At 37.7% G+C, this 22836-nt stretch overlaps 1 protein-coding gene across 2 annotated transcripts in view; it reads left to right on the plus strand.

Moving 5' to 3' along the window:
- The window catches only part of Pum3 (pumilio RNA binding family member 3), a 35816-nt gene that overhangs the window by 10817 nt on the left and 2163 nt on the right, over positions 1-22836 (plus strand). For both annotated transcript variants that reach the window (XM_070035674.1, XM_070035673.1), the window contains exons 8-17: positions 228-402; positions 1628-1731; positions 2981-3059; positions 4933-5031; positions 5802-5855; positions 7227-7307; positions 16173-16315; positions 17024-17246; positions 18232-18319; positions 20813-20903. In XM_070035674.1, coding sequence (XP_069891775.1) covers positions 228-402; positions 1628-1731; positions 2981-3059; positions 4933-5031; positions 5802-5855; positions 7227-7307; positions 16173-16315; positions 17024-17246; positions 18232-18319; positions 20813-20903 — 1137 coding nt within the window. The remainder of the gene's footprint in view (positions 1-227; positions 403-1627; positions 1732-2980; positions 3060-4932; positions 5032-5801; positions 5856-7226; positions 7308-16172; positions 16316-17023; positions 17247-18231; positions 18320-20812; positions 20904-22836) is intronic.

Raw genomic sequence — 22836 nt, forward strand, 5'->3', positions numbered from 1 at the left:
CTTTCAGTCAGTCAGCAGAGCTAGGTTTCTCACCTGTGAAGGCTGTCTGTGTAGTCAGTTCAAGGCTGAAGTGAAAACACTAGGCAGTTTCATTTTCCTGCTCCTGAGCTTTTCTCTGTGGAAGACACTCATTGATTCGTTGGTGTTAGGATGTGTAAATTATGATTTATTGTCGCCTTGCTTTCTCTTCCTATCACCTGCTTCATCCGTGATTCTGTTGAGTTTAGAAGTAAGCCACAGATTGCAGAGATCATCAAAAGTTTCAAAGGTCACGTGAAGAGGCTGCTGCGGCACACAGAGGCCTCCGCCATCGTGGAGTATGCCTACAACGACAAAGCCATTTTGGAGCAGAGGAACATGCTGACAGAGGAGCTGTACGGGAATACTTTTCAGCTTTATAAGGTGACGTTTTTAAGTTTTTTGTTCCCTTCTTGTGCGCTTATCTTTAACTTACTTTGCCTAATTTTAGAACACATTTTTACCTTGGCTGGTCCTTCAAGAGACTGCTTATACCTCTTGTGTTCTTAAATTATTTTTGTCTGGGCCACAGTGAGCAAGTGCTTGTTCTTACAGTTCTCTTCCTGAATGTTACCTTGACATCCTCTGTTTCTGCTGCTCCGTCCCAAGTACTTTATGTCACCTCCTGTCAAACTGAGGTAAAAAATTTAATCAGTATCAAAGCAGAGCAGGCACCTTAGCGAGCTGTGATGTAGCTCATTAGATTCCTCCCGCTCTTCTTCATGGTTTAGCATTTCCCTTACTCACATTTTGTCTTGAGTGAAAAGAGAGTAAGTAGACATGGCTTTGAATAAAGCCCAAGATTGATTCTGAGAATAGCCAGTAATGGGAGTAGCATAGTTTGAGGAACTGTTTCCAGCCTTGGGGCAGTAATATACACATGCCTTTGAAGGGATGTGCATTGACTGCCTCCATTAAATTTAGTTCCTAAGCTAAACTTGTTGTTGCTATTTATTTTTTGTAGTATTTAGCTTCTAGAAATATCCACTAGTTACAAAATACATGGTGGCAGTATTTATGAACTACTACTCAGTCTTATGATTAGTCACATAATAAGTGGTTGGCAAGTTCCATTGGGTGGGTGGTTGATTATAATTGTTTTTAACTCTGGGTTTTTTGGTACTGTTGGTCCTCCATATCCTTAGGTTCTGCTACAGGAGCCAGCCAACCACAGATCAAAAACTTTCAAAAAATATATGTTCTTACTGTACTGGATGTGCATAGATTTTTCTCCCTTGCTGTTTTCCCAAAAACAATATAGTATGGCGGCTATTTATATATCATTTACATTCTCAGGTATATTAAGGAATCTTGATGATTTTTAAGTGTATAGGAATGTATATGTTAGTCATTTAAAAAACAAAACTTACTATTTTGTGTAAGAAATTGAACATCCTCAGATTTGTTTATCCATAGGGGTTCTTGGAACCAACCCTAAACAGATACCAAGGAATGACTGTATTTGCATGTGTTTATAGAGTGAGAATCAGATAACATCTGATAGGCATCTTAAGCTCATTTTAAACTTATTTTAAATTGGCTGTAATTGTTCCACGTTCTGGAGTGAGGAAACTGACTTTAAAGGAGTTTGATTTTTCTTTTGTTGCAGTCTGCAGATCACCCAACGCTGGAAAAAGTGTTAGAGGCACAGCCAGGAAAACTAGAACTCATTATGGATGAAATGAAACAGATTCTAACTCCAATGGCCCAAAAGTAAGAGAGAGCTTTTTTGTTTTTTTTTTCTTCACAAATTTGCAAGAGGCATTTGGAAAGGGAAAGTTTTGCATAATCCTTACCCAGGAAGGGCAGTTATTTCATCTTTATTGTTATTTGTCTGTCCTAGGTGAGGATAGAAAAATTCTGATTTGAAATCATTTTTCCTTCGAAGAGAAGATGTTCCCTAGTCTTGCATCATACTCAGTAATGTGTAATAATAGCTTCATCCACTTTCTTAAAGCAACGAACCATTTCTTCCCCAAAGCTGTAATTCTAGCAGGGAGTTTGAGGCACGAGGATCATGAGCTCGAAGCCAACCTGGGCTACAGAAGCAAGATCTTGTCTGGATAAAAACAAGCTAAAAACAAGTACTCAAATACTTTATAGCTTATAAGACTTAGAAGTCTGTATATGTGGTACCCATTGGCATTGGTACCATAGTGAAGTGATTGGGACCAATGCTTCTGGGACTGGATTGTCTAGGTGATTCCTACCATTATAAAACATGTAACCTTGGACAGCTTAATTCTGCCTCAGTTTCCATATCTATAAAGTTGGGATAATAATATTCTAATGGTAGTGCCTACTTCAGAGTTTTATAATTAAATGGGTTAATATTTCCAAAGCACTTAACAGTGCTTTGCCTACAGTAGTTTCTGTTGTTTGTAGACTATGAATGTGAACTTTAGGTCTTTGGTCCAGAGCGTCACCCTCCATTGTACAATGGACTGAATTCACCACGTGTGACACTAGGGGCATAGATTCAGAAGAGGTTGCTGTTGCTTAGACTGTTTTTTCGTTTTTGTCTATTCAAGTTTTAATTCTCATAAAATTATTTTATGAGACTGATTTTGAAGAATGCTTAACAGAAAGAAAAGAGCAATGGCAAAATAGCATTTGTGTTTCTATTCATGTGTTCAGTGTGAGGGGAATAATATAGATGTCCTTATTGAAGAAAGTAGAGTATATGTTGAGTGATGATTTCATCTTGGCTGATTAGATACTAGAAATTCATACTTTGTCTTGGTCATGGATGACACTAAATCAATTTTACACTCTGCAGGTTTTTTTTTTTGTCAGAAATCATAGTATTGCTGAAAGATACAATCAATACTGTGGCAAATTATATTTAGACAGATAAATAACGTATTATATATATTTGTCTAGATCCTATTAGGAAAAACCAAGTTACCTATCTTTGTGTGACTGTTTCACCAGATCTGATTTTTCCCTCTTTTGTTTTCAGGGAAGCTGTGATTAAGCACTCCTTGGTCCATAAAGTATTTTTGGACTTTTTTACCTATGCACCTCCAAAACTCAGATCAGTAAGTTCGTGGATTTTGTTCTTAAAGTTAAGCAAAGAGAAAAAGCTATATAGGCATTTGAAGAGCTACTTTGATGTACATGGTCTCTTAAGGAATTTTAGAGTTGCTTTCTTATTTAGAACAGATAATTCACTGGACTTGAATTGAGACGGTCTCCTACTTCCCAGTTATTTATTTTTTTTCACAGGAAACAATAGAGTTGACTGTAATTTTGTTAATGCTGTTGGAATTTTTATATTTTAATTATAATCCTGAGTAACTTCCACCTAACTTAAAATTAATATTGGAAGAATATTCAGTACTCATCTAGGTTTAATTTAAAGTATGCCAATGCAAAATAATAATAGCAATAGTAATCATACCCATGTTAAAGGTTAAGGGAAGATACTTAATGTAAAGCTAAATGGCCCGTGAAAACCTGGACCTTAGGAGAAGGAATGGTGAATGTAGTAAATTGCACTGCCCTTCATTCAAGTCAATGATGAAGTACAAATGGGAATTCATAATTTAGTTCTCTGAACTTTGCAGCCTCATCATGCTGTGAACATCTTGCCCACCCATCCTCATTTTCTAATCACATGGGCTAACTAATATGTCAGCATGTACACTCACAATAACTTTGATATTCTCAGAACTAGCCTGCAAAATTAATCTCTCAGCAGTAGTCCTCCAGCTGAGCTTATAAAGGTATTCTGACTTGAGCAGCATTTCCTCTTGGAGAATTTTTCTTTTCTTGCACAAGTGAGTATCTTACACCTCTGGATAGCCTTAGGCAAATCTGTATATCCTAACTGACAGTGTTCACGTGAATATATTCAGTGGAACAGAGTATTTTGTCTTTTTTAGTGTTAAATGAGTTCTTGTAACAACAAAAACAAACACATGAAAAAAAAATCCCAGCATTTTGAATTGAATAATCTTTTCTGACACTGGGGGATAATTTCAAAAGAGATTATAAAAAAACAACTGGGGATATAATTAGAATATATCCATAACTGTAACTAGATAGCTTTAAAGAGAGTCATAAGTCCAGGAATGTTGTCTGAAGTCATTCTTGAGATGCATCCTGGGAAAGGATTATAAGATACTAAAGGATGAAATTGCTTGTTCCTTATTGATGAAATTAGGTAGTTACTTTTCTGTCTCCATACCTAATGTAAAATTTTAATTGGGAATAGAATAAATGTGTTTCTGTAACCATTAATTGCCAGAACTCATTTACATCCTGTGTGTTTATTTACACTTTGAAAACAGGAAATTATATATGTTGAAAGTAAAGGAGAAAGATTCTATTAAACTGGTAGGAAATTATTATTATTTTTAACAAAGAAAGAGGTTATTTATAGGTGAAGGCTAAGCCTAAATGTTAGTACAGAGATCCTTAGGGAAATGTTTGTTGAGTGGTTTATAGTAAAGTTAATATAATTGTGGAAATAAACTAAACAGAAAATCCCCCAGAAAGAATTTATGACATACTTATTTCTTAGAGAAGAGCATTTGCTTTATTTATTTTTTACTTTAGCTGATAGGCTAAAAAAAAAAAAAAAAAAAAACAAAACAAAACTCCCTTCTTAGCACTTCTACCTCTTAAACTTCTTTTTCTGAAAAATTGTTTAGAATATTATATATACAGCCTGTGACCTTCTTAAATAGCAATTGGTAAAAGTCTGCTTAATAGAAATTGCCTACCAGCACTTTTCAATGGAAAAGATTTTTATCAAAAGAGACTATATTTCTGTTTGTGTACAGACTTAAAAATTCTTTGCTGACTGTGTGTTCTTTACCTGACATCTTTCCTGTAAACAGATAAAGCAGCATAAAGAAAGAAAAAAGAACCTAAACAAGCATATAACCTACCATTTCCCCCCACCAGGAGCTGATTGAAGCCATCCGCGAAGCCGTGATATACCTTGCACACACACATGATGGCGCCAGAGTGGCTATGCACTGCCTGTGGCACGGCACGCCTAAGGTCAGTGTGTCAGCACTCACTGTCTGCTGCCTGCACCTGCTGGGCTTTGGTCTTTCCCCAATCACACATACATAATATTGCCTTCTCAAATTTATGTCTCAGGGTTTCATAGGAATTCGGCAGTTTCTTTGGGCCAAGCGTTTCTTCTTTGCTTTAATGATAATATTTAGGCTTCATTGGAGCATGAGAAGAAATGCATCAAGCAAATAAACCTGATAGGTTTTTTTAATTTCTCACTTAATGATCGTATTGGTTGAGGGGAAGGTAATGAAGTGTTGGTCATACTTGCACTCCAGTGATAACTTTTTGGGGAGAGGTAAAGTTCATTGTTAATCACTGATTTTTAACAGAAGTAATTTTTCATCGCTACAGTTCTTTCAGAGACAGTTGTGTTCCGTGTCTACGTTTTCCTTATTGCAGTTTAAGTTTTTTTCAGTAAGTACAAGATTAGGTAGTCTTTGTTTACTAGACTTACATGTTTGAAGTCATGTCAGACACTAGAAAGATGAATCATGTCTCATTGCTGTAAGTGCTAGTTTTACTATTCATAGTTCCATATTTGTTTATATATATATATATATATATATATATATATATATATATATATATATATTATGTAACATATTCCTATCTTTACATCCTGGCTGCTTAACTGATATTTTTACTAATAAACAAATTGGCAGTCAAAAGTTATATAATAATGGTTCTCTTACCTATGAAATAAGCTTAATCTATAAAAAGTTCATGGGGTCAATTTTTCCTTTTTTAAGGACAGAAAAGTGATTGTGAAAACAATGAAGACTTATATTGAAAAAGTGGCAAATGTAAGTAGAGCAGAAGGATATTTCATTATTTTAAATAGCAAATGAATTCATATTTTTTGGGAAATTGGGTAATTCAGAAAATTGGCAAGAACAAAATTGATATAATATATTGTAATCTATGCATATGTCTATCTTTTTCTATTATTTATATAAAGTGGGGTTCCTATGACCTGTGTTCTTTATTTTCCCCTTTTGTGTGGCTATAAAAGTATGTGTCTGTGTATATGCACACATATGCTAAAACTGATATAGTTTTTTTTATTACTACCAAAACCATAGCAAGTTAAAATGTGTCTTTTTTTCCTATGGCAAACTTCAGTTGTGGTCATGGAAAATTTGATTAGTTAAATATTTTAGATCCTTTGAATCCTTTGGAGATGAAATAATAGCTTTGTAATGGGGTTACTGGGTATAAAAGATAGTTTTTCCTGAGGATTAATGGCCTCCAAAATAGTTTTCATATGTATTTAGATATAAAGGATTTTTTGTATGTTACCATATAGTATTATAAATGTGTATATAAATAAATATACTATAACTAGAATACATATACTAAATATAATCTTTTTGTGTTGATTGATGATTTAGTTCATCAGGAATTTTCTCATTTACTGGGGAATGGAATATTTCATAGTCAGCAACTTATTCCTGCAAAAACTCCATGAAAACTACTAACAATGATACATGCCTAATAGAGCAACTGCTAATTCAGACTAAGATAAAATTGATTCTATGTGATTGTATTTTGCAGTGCTAGGGGTTAGAAGAGCTAGTAAGAACCCATTGAACCAGCTGCTAGCTTTGCAGGAACAAAGTAAGATGTAGTGTTCTGTCATGAGCTGTTGCTGAAGTCTGAGAATATTTTATGATTCAAATGTCAATTTTAAACTTAAGTTTGATGTGAAGTGAATGTTAATAGAAAGTTCTAAACTGTATGGACATTTTAGAGCTACTAAATTAATTTTATTTCCTTAATTTTAGAGTTTGTTTATGTCAGTAAATTCAACAGTGGTTGAAGTTTGTGTTTTCTAATCAGTAAAAGTGACTTCTAAAGGGAACAATAAACCCATGGGTTTGAATGATTAATTAAATAGAAGTATTATTTAATTTTCAGATATTGGTGGTTCTTGGTCTAACCGGGATGCTTTTCTGTTTTCTTTTTTCTTTCTTTTTTTTTAAAGTCAATCTTATCTCTAGAGTATAATTAACTAGGTCCTGATAGAAAGTTCATTTGTGTGGCTTTTATTCACTTTTATTTACATTGTGTTGGACAAGTTGTCAATGTCAGTAACCTTTATACAATGACTCCACAGGAAGGATAAGAGGCAAAATCTTTGCAGTGTTTCTCACCTCTCTCGTTTCCAATTTCAGGGCCAGTACTCTCACTTAGTGTTGTTGGCAGCATTTGATTGTATTGATGATACTAAGCTTGTAAAGCAGATAATCATATCGGTAAGTACTTCTTAAGTAAGTACTTGCATTCAAGTCACTTCTACCTCAGTAGTAGAATGCATAAATTTGATTTCACACATGCTGTGTAAAGACTTTTCTGTGTATTTTTTTTTTTTTACCAGCTTTTTCGATATGTTTTAGTACTCAAGTGTTATTTTGGAGTTTCTCTAATCCTATAGGAGTCATAGCCTTGTAACTTGATACTAATACTGCTTAAATTATTTAAAGACTGGTTAAATTAAGGCTTAGTCCTTTTATTTTGGCCTGGAATACCACACATGGTATATTACACTGTTCAATATACTAAAACATGGAAGCATTGTTGAGATTTGTTCAGAAATTTGTTTTCATAGCATCACAACATTCTCTCTATACACACTGCCTCTGAAGGTTTTTATCAGTCCATGTGGGCTGGGCTGAAGGGGTAAATAAGAAAGGCTCATAGAACTTGGTCATGGAGCCTTCTAAAGCCATATGAAAGCTTTGGTAGAGCCAGATTAAAAGACTAACTTCCTTTTACATTTCAACAGTTCTTTCAACTCTGGTATAGTGACTATATAAAGTTGCAAGTACTACAGTCAAGAAGCTTGCTAATAAAATTACCTTTCAGAAAAACTCTGAAATAGTTGTTATCTCAGGAAACTATTCCTAAGGAAAGATCATTTTCTGAACTATTGGTTTTTCATTTATCCTGCAATGATTGTTCCTTTTTCTGACTGATTCCATGATTCCCTCTCTCCTGTTACCTTTAATACTCAAGTGGTATTGAGAAGGTGGTAGACATTGCAAAAATGGGAATAAACTATTTCAATGTTAGTAGAAGTGGCCAGAATTGGAAATACCTTGAAAATCACATAATCTGTAAAACATAATTTGTTCATCTGAGGATGAATAGGTTTACACTAGTTAATAGGTTTACACTAGTTGATTTTCTTGGGAAAATCTTGGTGACAGATGGTACTGTGGGTGAACCTGAAAAATCTACCTGTTGTCAGGTGGTTATGCTGTAGCCCTCTGCACCCTCTGTAGCCCCTACTGTGGACTAGTATTACTTGGTGTCGGTAGCAAATATATGTGCTAGTAGAAGGAAGGTTTGTTTCCCTAAATGCCAGCTATCAGTCCAGCGTGTGAATTTCTCATGCCCTCACTGTCATTCTCAAACTTTGTTCTTTACTATTTTAAGATTGTGAAGACTTTCTTTGGGATAGGATTGTGGGAAGAAACCAGTTGGCGAGACCTGGATGTCACAGATCCAGTAGTTTGACATTTTTCGTGTGACTCTATTACCCTTTGACTCCAATCAATAGTGACTGTTTTTCATTCCTGTGACAGAGATGGGAGGCCATGGAATTGGCTAATGAATAAAGTTGTTTGACAAAAATGGAAACAGGCTGAGCTTTTCAAAGTTTGCCTTTGTTGAATATTTTTACAACAACTGAAATTTGCATATTGTTCCAGTTGGACTCAAACTTTCTTCAAGAGTCCCCAGAATTATGTTGGATTAATTTTTTTCCCAAAAATTTCTTCCACTTAAAGTTGCTGTTAAAACAGTTTTAATTCCTGCGCTTATCATCTCAAGGACCACAACTATTTAACCCACATTCCTAAAGACTCTTACTTAAGACAGCTTTCCCTGAATGGCTGGCTCTTCCAGTCCTGCCTTTCATCTGTCTCTCACTGACAAATGCGCCACAGGTTCTGTGTATTATTAAACTATGCAGCCCGTGATAAAATTCTGGAATGCTAATTGCTCTTGCATTTTCCCACCCATCCACCACAAAAACCTGTTGCGCTGTGCCCAGCCTTTGAAAAAAAAAAGTTTTGAGTGTTGCAAAGATGTAGATTCAGGGTACCCAGATTTCCTGAACTTGAGATCTCAGCCTGGTTAACAGCCTTTCTCCCTTTCAACATGGATACAAACTATTTCTTTTTTATTTTACTTTTTGAAATAAACATATTAGAAAATATGATCCAGTCTGCGGTGAAGGCACTGATCTGTGCAGCTGGTTGAACAGCAGAGTTCCTTGGAAAGGAAATTGGTACATTTGCCTGTTGCTGTTTGAGGTTGAATAAATATTAATGCATAGTTTTAATGCCTTATAAGAGTACTTAAAGATTAATACAATAAATACTCTGACACAAAGAATAAAATGTCTGTTAGATGTGAAGTGTAATATTATTTTGAATATTTACACGTTTTCTGTAAGAGACATGGCATCTGTATTCTGCAAGGTGCTTTTTACATTTGGCTTTATATTATGAGATTTAGCATGAGGGTTCAGGACGACTTTTTTGTAAAGGGCCAGGTACTAAATATTTTACAACTTTGGGTAATCCAGTATCTCAAATTCTTATTTGTTTATTCTTCTTAATAACTCTTTAAATGTAAAATCCATTTTTTATTATCAAGGTGAGTTACGAAGGGGTTACAGTTACATAAGTAAAGTAATAAGTACATTTCTTGTCAAACTTTTTACCCCATCCCTCATTTTTCTCCGGAAAGTAAAATCCATTTTCTTAAGGCAAGGCTGCAGGCTGGATTTGACCCAGGGTCCATAACTTCCCTGGTTTTGTCATAAATCACTTATTTCTTGTGGCCAAGTAGTATTCTGTATAATATATTGTAATTGATTTATTTTGTTGTATTTTCCTGGTGATAGATGTTTATTTATTTATTTATTTTTGGTCTGGTTGTGGGGCCTGAACTCTGGGTCTGAGCGCTGTCCCTCAGCTCTTCAGCTCAAGGCTAGTGCTCTACCACTTGAGCCAGAGCACCACTTCTGGCTTTTTTCTTTTTGCTTATGTGGTGCTGAGGAATAGAACCCAGGGCCTCAGGCATGCAAGGCAAGCGCTCTACCACTGAGCCAACTTCCCAGCCCTAGATGTTTATTTTTTACAGTATTTTTTTGTTGCTTTTGTTGTTAAGACCAGGTCTTACTATGTAGCTGGCTGGCTGGCCTGGAACTCTCTCTCCTGAGTGGCCTGAGCTGTTCTCGCAACTTAGAATCCTTCTGCCCCTGCCGCCCAAACTCTTAAGATTACAGATGTATGCTACCATTCCTGCCTGGTTGGTTGTTTTTTGTTTTTGTTTTTGTTTTCCAGTTTTCAAAACTACTTTTTGAGGAGCTATCAGTGTAAGCTTAGTGGTAGAGCACTGGCCTAGCATACAAAAAGTACTGAATCCCATCTTTGCACTGAAAAATAATTAAACAGCAATCCCCAAACCCTGAAAAGGGTTCTTTAATTTGTATTAGATTTTGCGATTCCAGATACTTTTGTGAACAAACTTGATTTTATTAAGTCGTTGTCCACAGAGGTTACAATTGTATAAGTCAAGTTTAGGTACAGGGCATGTTGATCAGTGTTAGCCCTTTCATTGTTCTTCCACTATTTTCCTCCTCCGGCCATCAAGTTAGGTAGTTCAGTTTTGCAATCAGGTTTACTTATACACACATTGAAAGTTTCTCTAAGGCATTGCTGACCAGAATTGCTGGGTTGTGGGAGCTGGTTGGCACTTACACAGTCATGTGTCTGTTTCTGCAGTTACTATAAAACCCTTTGCCTTATGCAGCATTTTAATAAGCAGCCAAGAAAATGCAGTATAGTTAAGTATTCTCTTCCCAGTGACTGCATTTTCTGCATGGCAGCTTGAAATCATAGCTTGATAATCACTCCTTATGTTCTGCAGACCAGCCCCCAGATAGTGTTCTCTGATAGCCCAATCAGATCTCATGTTGTTCCTTTTACCATTCATTCACGTAACATTTAATCTAATCTGATGCAGGGTGTACAGACTTGGAGATCTCCATCAACTAGATGGGGAAATAAGTGGACAGGTCAGGTGGGATGAGGAGCTAAGGAGAATGATGTTGTGTGCCTTCTCTAAGGTGGTCCCTCCTGCCTTAATGCTGTCAGTTCCACATAGACCCTTCTGGGTTTTTTTTCCTTTTAATTGAGGTATGATACCTATTGTAAAAGATACCTCCTTAACCAGTGTTAAGTGTATTATCAGTAGTAGTAGTAGTAGTAGTAGTAGTAGTAAATGTCTTCATATTGATGTACAACCCGTCTCCAAGACTTTCAGTATTGCGAAACTAAAACCCTGTTGAGCTATACCTACCAGTTTTTCAGTGTAGCCAAAAAGGTACTGTGCAATAAAATTCCACGGGGTTTGTTTGTTTACAGTACTGGCTAGAACCCAGGGCCTCACATTTGCCGGCCAGCACACTAGTACTTCTTCCATACCCCAGTCCTCTTGCTTTCAGGGTGTTTTTAGATAGGCTCTGGGGCTAACTTCTCCTGGGTTGGTCTCAAACTTTGAAAACTTCAGTCTTCCCACTTTGCCTCCTAAGCAATGGGGTGGTTACAGGTATCTGCCACAATACCCAGCCCTAAAATGCCCACTTTTTTTTTTTTTTTTTTGTCCTCAGTTATGGTGCCTGAACTCTGGGCCTGGGCGCTGTTGCTCAGCTCTTCAGCTTAAGACTAGCACTCTACCACTTTGAGCCACAGCACCACTTCTGGCTTTTTTCTGCCTGTGTGGTGCTAAAGAATCAAACCCAGGACCGCATGCATGTGTGGCAAGCACTCTACCACTGAGCCAACTTCCCAGCCCACCCACATTATATTTTTAAAGTAAAACAGGAGGCTACAGAGTAGTCTAACCTTTTAACATTTCTGTTAATACCCATTATTTAAATTTCTTATAGTTAACTCATCCATTTTTCTATATCTTAGCTTCTTATGGCCAACGTCGTTTTTATTTCTTCTTATCCCTATACACGAACTTTGGTTGGTTTTTGTCTCCTGTGGAAAATCTGTTTACTCTAACTGTATGTATCTGATTTGACCTTTACCTGGCCTCTTTGAAGAAGGTTGGCAAAGAAAGTGCCACGGCATTTGGCAGGAGGTCAGAGCTGGCCAAAGATATCTTGGGAGGGAGGCCATCATTCTCCTATGCTTCTGTTTTGTTCACATGCCTGCTTTAAAAGACAGAATTCCAATAAAAGGCTTCATGGTTCTGAAGTGTGTTCTTAGGGAATAAACTAAGACAAACTTAAATGTATCATTGTTTGTACTGTTTCTCATAAGGGAGAAAGCTATGACTGCCACATTTAAGGGTGTTGTAGAGTGACAGGCATGTGTTCAATGGGAAAACGATGACTGTAAGGCAGAGTTGAGTTCGTGCGCATTTCCTGGTGTGCTGGTGGGAATATCCTGTGAGTCAGGGTGGCATGTCATTTCCTGTACAGACAAGGGAGCTGAAGTGCCCAGAAGGTGGAGGATTTTCAAAACACAGCTTGCCAGCTTACCAGTCAGTACACTAGCATCTATCTATGCCATCGATATATGGCTCCTGTCTGTTTATACACGCTAAAGAAATTGTTAGTTCTCTCCACATGATAATCTAGAATTTCTGTCCCTTTTCTCTGTAGTGAAGTTTAAAGAGAAATAGGGCAGTGCTAATTAACATCTGTTTGTGTTGTGTTTTCAGTGACAGGGAAAGCTGGGATGAAAGTGAAATGGCCATGAATTAAGTATTACATTTTTAATACTACTTGTTTATAAAAGCTGTATACATTCAACATTTTAAACTGAAAACACTTGAATTTAGAGTTTGAAATTCTTCACAGCCTGTGGCAGTGAAGTTGGGGACATCTTGGGACTAGACCTGAATGCATTTATGTGCCGATTTTATGTGTACTTTCAAGTCTTGTTGTAGTACAAAAGCCTTTTCTGCTCAAACAATCAGATGTGTGGAACCAATGACAAAGCATTGCTACTTGGTGTCCCCTTTTGTCCTTGTACCAAGGAAAATATACTAATTAAGATAGAGTAGCTATTATAGTTATTTATTTATTTATTTTTGTCTGGTCATGGGGCCTGAACTCTGGGCCTGGGCGCTGTCCCTCAGCTCTTCAGCTCAAGGCTAGCGCTCTACCACTTGAGCCACAGCGCCACTTCCGGCTTTTTTATTTTTTCTGCTTATGTGGTGCTGAGGAATCGAACCCAGCGCCTCAGGCATGCAAGGCAAGCGCTCTACCACTGAGCTACCTTCCCAGCCATATTATGTCTTCACCACAATTTTTCTCTCTTGTCTCTCTTAGAAAGAAGAGATACAATGTAATTACACTCCACATTTTTGTTGTTCAGTTAGTCTTTGAGAAAGGGTCTGCTGTGTAGGCCAGGTTGGCCTCCACCTGCGATCCTCCTGCCTCAGCCTTCTGCTGGCACTACAGCAGCCACATCACACCTTACCTGGCTGCCAGCGTCCTTTCTTTTTAGTAGTGGTGTACTGGAATCTGAACTTGATTGTCTAGCACCTAGGCAAGCATGGTACTTCTTGAGCCATATCCCTAGCGACCTTATTTTGCTTTTATTACTTGCATAGTCTTCCAGATCCTCTTAATTACCCTTCCTACATAGCTGGCCTGCACTCAGTTTTTTTATTGGTTGAGATGATGGTCTCATGAACTTTTGCCTGAGTTGGCCTCAATTTCAATTGCCCCCTGATTCTGCCTCCTGAGTAATTAAAATTATGGGGTCATGAGGTATTGTACCTAGCCAGTCATTTTTTTAAAGGACCACAAAGGATTGTTATTTTAAAAGTATTGAAAATAGCCTAGACTATTTATCATTCTCATCCCTTTTCTTTAACAAGTTAAATAACGAAACATCTGCCCTCTTTTGTGAGTTTGTTGAAGTGTCAAACAGGTCCCTAAAGGTACAGTAAAGATACACCATCGATCCACTGTGTTGTGGCACTAAACACCTCACTCTCAAAAACACAGGTAACAAGATCCAGTGGCTTATGTCTGTAAGTTTAGTTGAGAAGAGGTTGAGAGCAGAAGAATCAAGTTCTAAGACCATCCCTGGCAGAAAAGTTCAAAAATAACTAGTAAAAAAAGCTGGGTGCTGGTGGCTCATGCCTGTAATCCTAGCTACTCAGGAGGCTGAGATCTGAGAATCACGGTTCAGTGCCAACCCAGGCAGCAAAATCCGTGAGACTCTTATCTCCAGTAAACCACCAGAAAACTGGAAGTGGTGCTGTGGCTCAAGTGGCAGAGCACTAGCCTTGAGCTGAAGAACTGAGGGACAACACCTAGGCCCAGAGTTCAAGCCCCATGACCAACCGGAAAAAAAAAAAAACCAGCAAAAAGCAGGGTTGAGAGAGTGGCTTTAGTAGTAGTGTACCAGCCTAAGCAATGTTGCCCTGAGTTTAAAATTCAGTACTACCCTCAACCTCTGCAAAACAAACAAACAAACAAACAAAAACAACATGTCACAAATCTCCTTTTGAGAGTTAGTAGAGTTTGATTCTATGTAGTAAATTTTGTACATTTCTTTTTCAATTCTCTTTTTCTGTCTTCCTTTGTACTACTGAAATTTTAAGTTCTTTTTCCTGGGAGGGTAAAATTCTCTATGCATTTTGAGATGGTTAGAACTATTGAGTCTTTCCTGAAAACTCATTTGGAAATCATTATGCTGACCTTAACTTCTTTAGAAGTACGTAGGAGAACCAAGTGGGGGGTGGAGTCCTGGGACCAGGGCACTGGTGGTGTGAAAATCATTTAACATGACAGATGACCAGCTCTCAGCACTGTTCTGCACCGAGTAAGCACTTAATGCACTTAATGAGTGTTAGCTACTCTTACTCATTATCAGAAGTACATAGGGTTTTGTGCAAAAATTTAGGGAGGCTTAGGACTTTGCAAAAAGAAACACGATGTGTGGGGATCTAGAGCTACAGTATCAACTGTGAGATCCTGAATTTTGCTGCATGTTCATCCTGTGGTTGGTAGCTGACTTAATTAATGTATTGGCTTCTTGTACTAAACTCTCCCAATAAATAGACATTTTAAAGTAACGCCTACCTGACTGTGTCATCACAGAATTCCTGCCCCTCAAAAGTTATATGGGTTTTGTTTGTTTGTTTTAGAACAATTTGGAATTAGGACTAATCAGAACCCTGCCTCGCATTATATCATTTCCTTTCTTCTTTCTGAACTCCCCCTCTGTAAACCTGGCCAGTTGAAATGACTTCTTTCTGTGGCCCCAACCCAGTTAAGAAGAACCTATGGTATTTAATCTCTTGTGCAATTGAATATTTATGAAGTTTGTTACAAGAAATAGGAAATTAGAAGGGGAAATTGTGATGATTTTTTTTTCATTGTGTTTTCTCTGTTTAAAATAAAGCAATTTCTTATGGCGGTGACTTTCTCAGATCGATGTGGGAACTTAGTGGGATCCAGGCACCATTGCTTTTGTCACTTGGGTCACCCATTAGCAGGGGAGGCCCTCATTCCTGGGTATGTGGAGGGAAAGACCATGCAGAGAGATTAGTAACTGCATGGGGAATCTGCCCTCCTCCATACACTTCAGTTTTCATTACAGTAGTCAGCTTTCATTTGACATTGAGAAACAACAACTTTCAAAGCCTTTAACCACTTATTCTTTTCAATAGTGTCTTTATTTTCCTCCCTCACTTTGGTCTCAGCTGAGAAATTTAAAAGGGGCGTGTGTATCAGTGGGGCGCAGCTGCAGATGAGCTCTGTCTACTCAGTGATCTCAGCTAATGCTTTCTCTGGTAATATTGGCCTAAGAAATATTGGTCATAGTGAATAGAGATAGCTCCTTAAGTTCTTGGGCTTGGTCAGTGACTATCAGTGGGTGATTTAGTAATACCAGTCACTGTATTGACCTTGTGTTCAAAATGTGAATCTCCTGAGTTGATTTTAGAACAGAATGAACTTCACCTTTGCCATTAAATACAGTAGTGAAGTGTATATTCTTCATTACCATTGATGTCCAAGCATACATGAGGAATGCAGCTAACAGTTGACTTTTTTATGTGTAACTTTATAGGAAATTATTAGTTCTTTGCCTAACATAATAAACGATAAATATGGAAGAAAGGTCCTGTTGTATTTACTGAGTCCCAGAGATCCTGCCCATACGGTCCGAGAAATCATTGAAGTTCTGCAAAAAGGAGATGGCAACGCCCACAGGTAAATGACCCGACTTAACTTCAGAAATTTACTCACACACATACACACCTCTCGCTCACTTCTTCCTTTCCTCTCTCTTTAAGGCTTCTCAAAAGATGAATTCTATTTAATTTTGACAGATTAAGTTCTCAGAAAATGCAAAACTTACATGTCAGAAAAAACCAAAAAACCTCTGAGCACCTAAATGTAGCAGTTACTCAGTTATGTGATCCAGTTTTCTTTGTTCTGCTTTATTTTCCAAGCTACTGGTAATCATGTGTTTTGAGTATCCTAGAAAGTAAGGTCCACACACAAGTATTATAAACATATGCTATTTTGTGGATAGCATATTATTTTTGTGTGATTTTAGATTGGTTTAGAGTGTGTGTGTGTGTGTGTGTGTGTGTGTGTGTGTGTGTGTGTGTGTGTGTGTGTGTGTGTGTGTGTGTGTGTGTGTGTGTGTGTGTGTGTGTGTGTGTGTGTGTGTGTGTGTGTGTGTGTGTGTGGTGTGTGTTTTATTTCATAAGCCACACTTCATTTATTCAGTGCTTGTATATGCCAGGCACTATTCATATCCAGGGGATGCAAGCTTAATGTGAGTGTAGACAACTATTAATGGAGTGTGACCCAGACTGTGATAAGCTTTTCAGGGTTTTGTGTTAATAAGATCACCCTCTTTCCTTTGTCATTCATCTTAACATACCACTTCATTTAACATACTCCCAACAGTAAGAAAGATACAGAGGTACGCCGCCGAGAGCTCCTGGAATCCATTTCCCCAGCTTTGTTAAGCTACTTGCAAGGACATGCCCACGAGGTGGTGCTGGATAAGTCTGCCTGTGTGCTGGTGTCTGACATTCTGGGATCTGCCATTGGCGACGCTCAGCCTGCCATGAATGCCATCGCCAGCTTGGCAGCAGCAGAGCTACATCCGGGAGGCAAGGATGGCGAGGTAGCATACTGTTAAAAGAAGAAAACCCCAAGGGTATAAAAAATGCCATTAGAGAAATCACTACTATGTAAAGACCTTTAATACTAATTAACTCACATCATATCATTTGAAAATGATCAAAATGCTATCCTTTTAGCCAGCTGCTGGTGGCTTATGCTCAGGGACATGAGAGCAAGAAAATCTTAGTCCAGGGCTGGGAAGGTGGCTCAGTGGTAGAGTGCTTGCCTCACATGCATGAGGCCCTGGGTTCAATTCCTCAGCACCACATAAGCAGAAAAAGCCAGAAGTGGCGCTGTGGCTCAAGTGGTAGAGTGCTAGCCTTGAGCTGAAGAGCTGAGGGACAGCACCCAGGCCCAGAGTTCAAGCCCCATGACCGACAAAAAACAAAAAGAAAATCTTAGTTCATAAAAGTTCACAGAACTGAAGGTATGCTTCAAGTGTTTGAGTACCAGTCTAGCAAGTGTGAGGCCCTGAGTTCAAATACTCCCAAAAAAGAAAAATTGTAGTGGTTTCATATTACCACAGTAAAACTACAATCCCCACTGTGATCTGTTCTCCATGATTCGTCTGTGCTGGATAAGGAGAGACAGACACTCCCTCCCCCCACCCCCAGGTACTGTGGGATCATTATAATCATTTGTGTTTAAATAATACATCCCAGAGGTTTCTTTGTACCTCAGAACTCTAGTTAGCACCTGAAAAGTGCTCCGTAAGCATGATTTCAGATGAGCTTTGCGGTGGTGAAGTTCACCAAGGCGAGCCTGAACTGCTTTGTGGGAATTGCAGTCTTGCATAAATATATTTATTTTGGCCTGGCAAGTAGCAAAAATGTGCGGTCTCTAGAATGCTGTGTATTCTAGCTAATGACCTTTTAAGCCTTTAAAGTTGGCTGACTTCTTATCTGTATGTGGTGATGGAGCTTGAATTGTGGGCCAAAGATGGACGAAAACAGCTTTTGAATTAACATGTTCTTGCTTCATCATAGCTTCATGTTGCTGAGCATCCTGCAGGACATCTAGTTCTGAAGTGGTTAATAGAGCAAGATAAAAAGATGAAAGAAAATGGGAGAGAAGGTAGGCTGTACCTTTCTTGTATCTTATGTAGAATTTCTGCAATTCCTGGCATCCTTGGACTTTTCACTGTCTTTTGAGTTCACATACGATGTTTGTCAAATGTTTAAAAATGATAGCTGAATAAAAAATGACCTAGTGATTAGAGATGGTGCTCTTTCCCCAGGGGAAGTTGTGTTGAAGATTCCTTTGGGGTTTATTTTTTGTTTTTGTTTTTGGCTTTCTTACCCTCCCTTTTCTTTTCCCTTTCTACTACTTCAGACTTTTAAGTGGATTCAGTCAGTTACCTAAAATGCCAGTCTGTTCCTTGAGGATGGTATAATATTGCCTCTCATTGAAAGGCATGATTTTATCTCTAATTTGGAGAAAGGTATAAGCAAGAGGAAATTACGCTGTTTAGAATTTTGCACAGGTTCCAGTTTGTTTGGCATTGAGATACATGTGACTGCAGAGCAAGCCAGTCTTGGTGCTTTCTCTAAGCCAAGCTGCTCTGAAGAATCTCAGCTCTGGATTGTGGGCAGTATTTTCTATACAGCTACCATTCCGCTCTCAGACTTCTCTTTATATTGGCTATTTAAGCTACTAACAGGGTTTCCCCCACAGGATTAAGACTGTTTCAGCTTTCTGTTACTGTGGCAAAAAAAAAAAAAAAAGTGAGAGACCAAGAATTTATGAATTAAAGGCAAGATGAAGTTGTGAGGCCAAGAATATAATAATCGAGCTGTTATTTCTTACTCAGCCTTTCAGAATAAGGACCAGTTTTCAATGTAATTTTTTTTAAAAGAAAAAAGGAGCTTATACTGAAGAAAAAGCATGTAGTGAAGTATCTTTCTCATTAAAACATTAAAAACATTGTTATGGCCAGGTGCTGGTGGCTCACACCTATAATCGTAGCTACTCAGGAGGCTGAGATCTGAGGATCATGGTTCAAAGCCAGCCTGGGCAGGAAAGTCCGTGAGACTCTTATCTCCAATAAACCACCAGAAAACTGGAAGTGGCACTGTGGCTCAATTGATAGAGCGCTTCCCTTGAGCTGAAGAGCTGAGGAACAGGGCCCAGGCCCAGAGTTCAAGCCTCACGACCAACAAAAAAATAAAATAAATAACAACAAAAAATGTTATGAAGTTGATTATGCCAGAGGAATTGTTAAAGCCCAAGAAATTTTCTAGTGATTTTTTTTTTCTTAATGAAAATATAAAAAGAGAAGAGGAAAAGACAAAGGGGAGAGGAAGGAAAATACAGGGAAACAAAGGGAAGGAAAGGAAATGTTTGGATATTCCTAGATATTCCTATGCCTGTATGGGCCTGCTGTTTTTCATTTTCAGGTAGCACCAAATGATTGTGTCTAACTGTTTTCATCATTGCTGTGTCACAAGCCACCTCAAAGCCTAGTAGTTTCCAAAACAATCATTTGATCAAGAGTTTGGTGGAGCTTGCCTCTGGCCTGGAGTTGCTCAGTTTCATATTGGAGTATCCACCACAACAGCAGCTCACTGGCAGGCTAGCAACTTGGTACTGGGTATTGGCACTTTTTCCTAGGTTCTTGAGCTTCCTCACCCTGGTGGTTAGTTCTTGAGAATCAATCTCCAAAGGAAATAATGCCATAGTACTTCCATGATTTAGCCTCAGGAGTCTTCTGGTGTTGTTCTTACCATGTTCTGCTAAAGGCAATCAGGACTACTACCGAGATTTAACAGAAGACCTACTGGGGGAATGGGTTTTCTAAACGTACACACAGCACATAAGATGTTGCTGTGGTCATCTTTGGGAAACAAGCCATGCCACTAGCTGATCTCTGTCCCTCTTAAACAAGTACATGGGAGGCTGTTCTAAACGTACACACAGCACATAAGATGTTGCTGTGGTCATCTTTGGGAAACAAGCCATGCCACTAGCTGATCTCTGTCCCTCTTAAACAAGTACATGGGAGGCTGGATAGCCATAGGTCCTGTGGCTCATAAAGGATCTTTACCTTTGGTTGTCTTTGATTGAATTGTACATGCTCCCCCACCAAGATGTTTGCATTTAAGATAAGCCATCCCTTCTTCCAGCTGCACTAAATTGCTGCCATTAGAATTCTTCTTTGTCAAAGAATGAGTCACACTTATATGACATAGTTAGATAATACATAGAACTTGAGAATCTGAAGTACATACTAGAGTGAAGAGGAATAGTAGTCTTGATGTGTAGATATCCAAGTGTTGTAGGGAGAAAATGCTCTGTGCATTGTAGAATAGTCATTCCATTGTTTAGTGGCACCTTCTGTGAGAGCATTCCTCCACGAGAGAAAACTTGATTTCATCCAGTCACAAGGTGCTACCGTCAAACATCTGTTTCCTGAATAACTATCAAATCAGCGTTCAATCAGTAAATACTGTAAAGAAATGTAAACATGACCAAGTGAACCTTTTTAAAACTTTTGTAAGCTTAAAGGTGGTAAAGAAGAGGAATAGAAGTTTGCCAATGATATTCATTAAGTTTCTATATATTTTACAGGTTGCTTTGCAAAAACACTTGTAGAACATGTTGGTATAAAGAACCTGAAGTCCTGGGCTAGTGTGAATCGAGGTGCCATTGTTCTTTCTAGGTGTGTATAATTGGTGTCTTTCTCTGTGCAGAATCTGATTATGCAAAAAATAGAATTCCTTCCCATTTATGTCTGATACAGTATCATTTTCCCAATAATAGTTTGATATTTCTGTGTCTTTCATGGTCTATGGTTCAGATGTGTCCACCAGATATGGTTCCTTCAAAAAAAATCAGTTCTCAGAATTTCTTTTAATTGTCCACTTTTAGATGTCAAAGATCATAGAATTATAACATATACAAAGTATTGTGTGATGGTTTTGCTATATTAAAAGCATAAATGTATATGATAACCCTAGTATGGGCCTTGAATTCAGCCTTGAGCTCTTGCTTGACTTTTTTGCTCATAGCTAATGCTCTACCACTGAGCTATGTCTCCATTCTGGATTTTGTTGGTTAATTGGAGAAAAGAGTTTTGAGATTTTGTCTGCCTGGGCTGTGTTTGAACCTCAAATCTCAGATCTCAGCCTCCTGAGTAGCTGAGATCAGAGATCTGAGCCACTGGCACCCAGCAATATTTTTTCCTTCATGGATAAGTTCTGTCTCCATGTAAACTGCAACAATGTTTTTTGTTATACCCAAGTTTATAAAATAATTGTATTTAGTGATTCTATAAGAATTCATGAAGAGTTTGTAGTTAAAACTCTATATGCTCATTGTCTATTTCTAATGTAAAATGAAGGGAAATTGGTGGTGTGAGAACTGGTGTGAGAACTAGAAATTGTTCTCTGGACTATAGAGTTTATAATTTACAGGTCATTGAAATTTCCTTGCATTTTATGCTCAGATAAGCCCCTTCTGTTAGTAACATTCATTTTGAAAGATTTGTGTGCTGCTTTAGCAGTTACTTGATTTTCTTCCCCTGCTGTGTTACCACGGTTTCAGAAACAAATACTAATCCAAGCTTGGTTTTCCCACCACATTTCATTTTACTTGCAACTTGCTATATAAGTTTAACAAATGTTAGGTTAAATATTTCTGTAATGTATAGTGTGAGCTAGTATGCATGTATGCAAATACTCAAGAGCATTTTTATTTTCCTATGGGCAATGTCTTCAAATACATGTGGTTTGTATACATCTAATTAAAAATCATTAGTTTTCCAATAGATGTTGAGTGGCCATAATCCATTATCTAAAACAACTTTTTTTCATAACTTTATTAGGCCTTTGGAATGCTAATACCTTCTGACACATTCTTTCCTTATAATACTCAGTTAAGTAAATTAATGTTGGTTTATTGTGAAAATACTGTACAGAAATCATATTTTTTTGAAGAGTGTGTTTGACTTCTTAGGTAAAATTTCCTGCTTTATTGAAGTTTTACTTGAAACTCATGTTTTCTTTTTGAAATTTTTTTGATGTATTTGTTTCTGTTGTCTGTTTCACTTGATCTTTTTACAGTAATGGAAAAGAAAGAATGAAAAGAAAGTCAGCCCAGTATGCTGTCTGAAAAAGAGCTTAGGTTAGGGGAGCAGAATACAATAGAATCTAACAGCACTGGCTCTAGACACATTGCCTGATTTTCAGTCCCATTTTACTGTCTCTCCTTGGGAAAATTCTTGAACTTCTGTAGTTTTCTGTATTTGTGGAACAAGGTTAACAAGAATTCTAAAGTGGTTGTGAAAAGTAAGCATATGGAATATACTCACTGAACATTAATTGGAATTATTGTTACACGTTTTGTCATTGTGTGGTTAGCCAAGTTGTGTAGAATTTTTAAAATGTGAATCAGACATCAATTAAAAGGGTACTTTACCTGCACCCTTTCTCAGCTCTGAAGTGGCAAGCTGTAAAATATTCTCTTTCCTACTCAGTAGAATGCTACATGGGCTGATAACCTATTCTTCTTTTTATTGACAAGATGACTGGGGACTTTTGGAAAGGCCACGAGACTTCCTTCTAGAAATAATAGATCAGCATTTACACGTGGTC

Source organism: Dipodomys merriami, unplaced genomic scaffold (assembly GCF_024711535.1).
Source record: "Dipodomys merriami isolate MVZ:Mamm:240054 unplaced genomic scaffold, mDipMer1.0.p SCAF_26, whole genome shotgun sequence".
NCBI lineage: Eukaryota > Metazoa > Chordata > Mammalia > Rodentia > Heteromyidae > Dipodomys > Dipodomys merriami.